The sequence below is a fragment of the Urtica dioica genome, chromosome 1 (assembly GCF_054948205.1).
Source record: "Urtica dioica subsp. dioica isolate 48M chromosome 1, U.dioica_male_clone48M_v1_H2, whole genome shotgun sequence".
In the NCBI taxonomy this organism is placed as follows: Eukaryota; Viridiplantae; Streptophyta; class Magnoliopsida; order Rosales; family Urticaceae; genus Urtica; species Urtica dioica.
Window position 1 is genome coordinate 38987865 of NC_142756.1, and position 3546 is coordinate 38991410.

The 3546-nt window shown below is 57.6% G+C and overlaps 1 protein-coding gene across 1 annotated transcript; it reads right to left on the reverse strand.

The window, feature by feature from the left end:
• Positions 1–318: 318 nt before the first annotated feature.
• LOC149407929 (uncharacterized) lies at positions 319–2468 on the reverse strand. The gene is made up of 5 exons (XM_089622661.1): positions 2163–2468; positions 1912–2076; positions 1733–1860; positions 1123–1489; positions 319–1029 (listed from the first exon to the last, which is right to left on the reverse strand). The coding sequence occupies exons 1-5, from the start codon at positions 2466–2468 to the stop codon at positions 319–321; spliced, it is 1677 nt and encodes a 558-aa protein (XP_089478787.1).
• Positions 2469–3546: the final 1078 nt, after the last annotated feature.

The following is a 3546-nucleotide window of genomic DNA, read 5'->3' on the forward strand; positions in this document are numbered from 1 at the left end:
TCCGCGGGAAACTTCGCCGCCAAGTGTGGTAGTAAGCCGTGCAATCCGGTTACGCTAGATATAGTAAACCGAGGATCATAAGATACGCACTAATCGGATTGCGCGAATCGATTACGCTAATCATAGCAAGTCGAGAAAATAAGACGCATAATAGATCAATAAAGGTTTTAACCGAAGCAAACAATGTTGTACGAACAACCGACAAGAAAAATACGAGAGTACGACAAATGTCAAACGAAAGAAAAACACAGCAAGTATCCGAAAGGAAACACAATGCAGGCGCTAAACAAGTGCGCAAAAAATAAAAATAAAAGTTGGCTACTCCGAGCCGAAATCGATATGTTCCTCATCATCCTCGGGGCGAGGGGCGCTCGACCCGTCGGTAGCCTCTCCTTCAAGCGGACGGTTCGTCGATTGGGCAGCCTCCGCGGGGACTTGGGGATGCAGGTCATCCACCTGTGGCTCGTCGTCTAAAGGAGGGAACATGGCATTAAAAAGGGAGAAGGTGGTCCCTCGGGACACGTTCTCCCTCGCAGTCGCGTCTCGAACTCGTATGGCCGCTTCGTAACGAGCTACCTCCAACGCCAAGTCCCAATCGTCCTCCAGGTCCGTCTTGGATCGCACGGCATCGTCTTTCTCCTCGGTGAGGGTCTGCACCTCTGCCAGCAAAGCATCCCTCTCCCTCTCGGCCTTGACCCGAGAGATCTCGCTCGCCGATAGTCGAGCGTGAACGATGTTCAGCTCCTCGTCTCGGCTCGAGAGGGCCGCCTTGAGTTTCTTCATCTCCCCTATGAAGGCGTCAGCCGCTTGCTCCGCCTTCTCCCGAGACGCCTGCTCGACCGCACGAAGCGATCTCTCGGTCGCTGACTCCTCGCGAGCTCGTTTCAACTCCTCCTCGAGTACTTGGAACTCCTGGGTGGTCCGAACCCCCGTTAGAGCGGCGGCATGATCAGTCGCCGCGCTCTCTATATCCTTCTGCATGATCTGCATTCGCCGCAGCAAGTCCCGGAGAATGCGGTCGCTCCGCTCCTGACGCGCGAGCATTTGCAAAAAAAGGGAGTGGTGAACTCACGACCAAAATGGGCATAGTGGTCGCATGTAAGTCAAGCGAGCGGGTCATACCTTTCGAGCATCACCGATTCCATGCTGGAAGTGCTCAAGGTCGCTCGTCGTCAGCAGACCCTTGAAATCCCGCAGAGAGGTTTCAAGGATCCCTCGAGAACACTGGTCCCTCAGCTCCGCCGCCTCCGCTAGGAGCATCGAGTCCATGCTATCCGGCGCCGCCGTGTATGGGCACGCTTGTGGCCGGAGGGCAAGCCGAAGGAGGTCGACGACGACGATCGCTTGTTTGAGGAGATCACCTTGTTCCTCACCCGCGTTGGTGATCCCCCGCGGCGAGCCTCGGCTCGGGAACGAGCCACGACCGCAGCTTCGACGGTAGGTTCCACCATCGGTACTCGTGCACGCGGCCGATGTCGAGCCATGGTATCTGCAAAGGATGAAAGACGACAATTAGTTAGAACGCAACCATAAGCATAAACAACGAAAAGCCGCGATAAGAATAAAAGCGCATGTATGATTAGTACCCCCCGCATCGGGGAGTGGAGCGGTCGAACCCCCGGCTTCAGATTCGGGACCCTCCGTGGCCTCCACGCCGGAGGTAGGACATCGAGGACCCTCGCCCTCGGGTACGAACCACCCGGTCCTCGCCATTAGGTCCGGGGACTCAAACAATGACCCCTTCCGCTTCGAGTCTGGGATTGCCTTGATCACAGCTACGAGTTCGGAATCCTCAACATCCCCGACGGAGGGAAAGTCGGTCACAGGCCCAAACGATAGAGGTGCCGCCCCGAAAGCCGACTAGGACACCCACACCCAAGGGTACCGATGCTTCGAGGTAACCTTGGTAACGATGGAGATGCGCTTCCGAGGGAACGTCGAGTAGAAGCCCGGTTTCCCCGGGACCCCGCGAACAACCACGAGGTCTTGAATATCGTCTGCGGTGACCGCCCTTTTCTTTGCTCGAGAGAGCATCATATGGCACGCAGCGATTACCCGATAGAAAGACGGAGACATCTGTGACGCGTGCACCCCCACAACCGAATAAATAGCTCTTGGATCACCGGCTGGAAGGGTAACCGTAGCCCTCCGCGAAGACTCGCCTCGTGAATGGCGGCGTGTCCCTTCCGAGGGCAAGTCGGGAGATCGTCGGGCAGCGGTCGCAGGATCGACACTGAATCTGGGATGCCATAACGCCTCCTCAAGCTCGTAAAACTAGCAATCGAAAGCTTCGCCACGTATTGCCGACTCTCCGATCGGGAAGGATAGGGCCCACGTTTCCTCCCACGCGGTTGAGAAAAGCTTCGCCACAGGTGTAGTGTGGTGGCACGATGAGTCGCTCGAGCGCTCGACGATTTGAGCGTCACGGTCGCCTGGTCGAATCGGTCGGCTCCCCTCGGCCCAAGCATGCCCGCCCGGGTGCGCGCCCGACTGCCGACCGGCGGAGCCACCTTCTTCGGGCCGGCCCAGGCCCTGACCGGCCATGCTTCTTCCTGCGCGTGCGTCCAGCCCGAGGACCCAGCCCATCTCCTTGCTGGTTGGCTCCTCCACGCGCGGGCCCGACCCGAGCGATCCCTCGCCTTCAACGCGTGCCTACGGCCCATCAGCCCGGCCCGGCTCCTGGCCGTCTAGGCCTTCGGCCCATGAGTCCCGCCCACGCGTCCCAGCGCTCGCCCCGTGTGCGCCCAGCCCGGCAGCCCAGCCCGGCTCCTGGCCGGTTGGGCCCTCCTCGTGCGCGCGCAGCCCGGCGGCCCGTCCCGGCTCCTGGCCGGTGGGGCACTCCTCGTGCGCGCCCAGCCCGGCGGCCCGGCCCGGCTTCTGGCTAGTGGGGCCCTCCTCACGCACGTCCAGCCCGGCGGCCCGGCCCGGCTCCTGGCTGGCTGGGTCCTAAACGCGCAGGCCCGGCCCAACTGGGCCTAGGGTTTGCCCAAATGATGGGCGAGTCGCCGCCCCCTGGCCGGCGCTGTTGGAATCGATCTAGGGTTTAAGAAAAAGTTTAACGCTTCGTTAAGCGGCGGAATTTTAAAAATTTTCTTTTTAAGTAAAACTAGTTTTTACTAACCTAGACAAGAGCATGTACATGTAAATAAAAACTAATATGAGCTATTAAAGTTACTAACCTTTCTTGAAGCTTGAACCTTGTAGAAGCTTTTGGAAAGTTGCAACGCTCGTCTCCCCTCGTAGCACGTCTCTCTTTCTTTCCTCGGCACCTCGAGCAACCACGAAAGTTTCTATCACTAAATCACTCGAAAAGAAGGAATCAGTGAGTGGGCACTTTTAAACACTACGACTTAAGAACGAGTCTCGAAGTCGCAGAGCTAAACACTAGGTCGAGTGAGGACCTAGGTGCCAAGACAAGAAAAATCGAAAATATAAACTAGAGAGAGAGAGAGGAAGGGGCGGCCAAGTCTAGAGAGAGAAGCTCTCAATCTCTAAAACTTTGCATGAATGAAAAGTGTGGAATGAGGCTCCTATTTATAGGAGAGG

Excerpts from the sequence above, each read along its gene's own strand:
- LOC149407929 (XM_089622661.1), bottom strand. The coding sequence starts at position 2,468 with ATGCTTGGGCCGAGGGGAGCCGACCGATTCGACCAGGCGACCGTGACG. Across the intron at positions 2,077-2,162 it reads GACACGCCGCCATTCACGAG|ATGTCTCCGTCTTTCTATCG; the intron begins GCGAGTCTTCGC and ends CACGCGTCACAG. Across the intron at positions 1,861-1,911 it reads CTCGGAAGCGCATCTCCATC|TCGGCTTTCGGGGCGGCACC; the intron begins GTTACCAAGGTT and ends TGGGTGTCCTAG.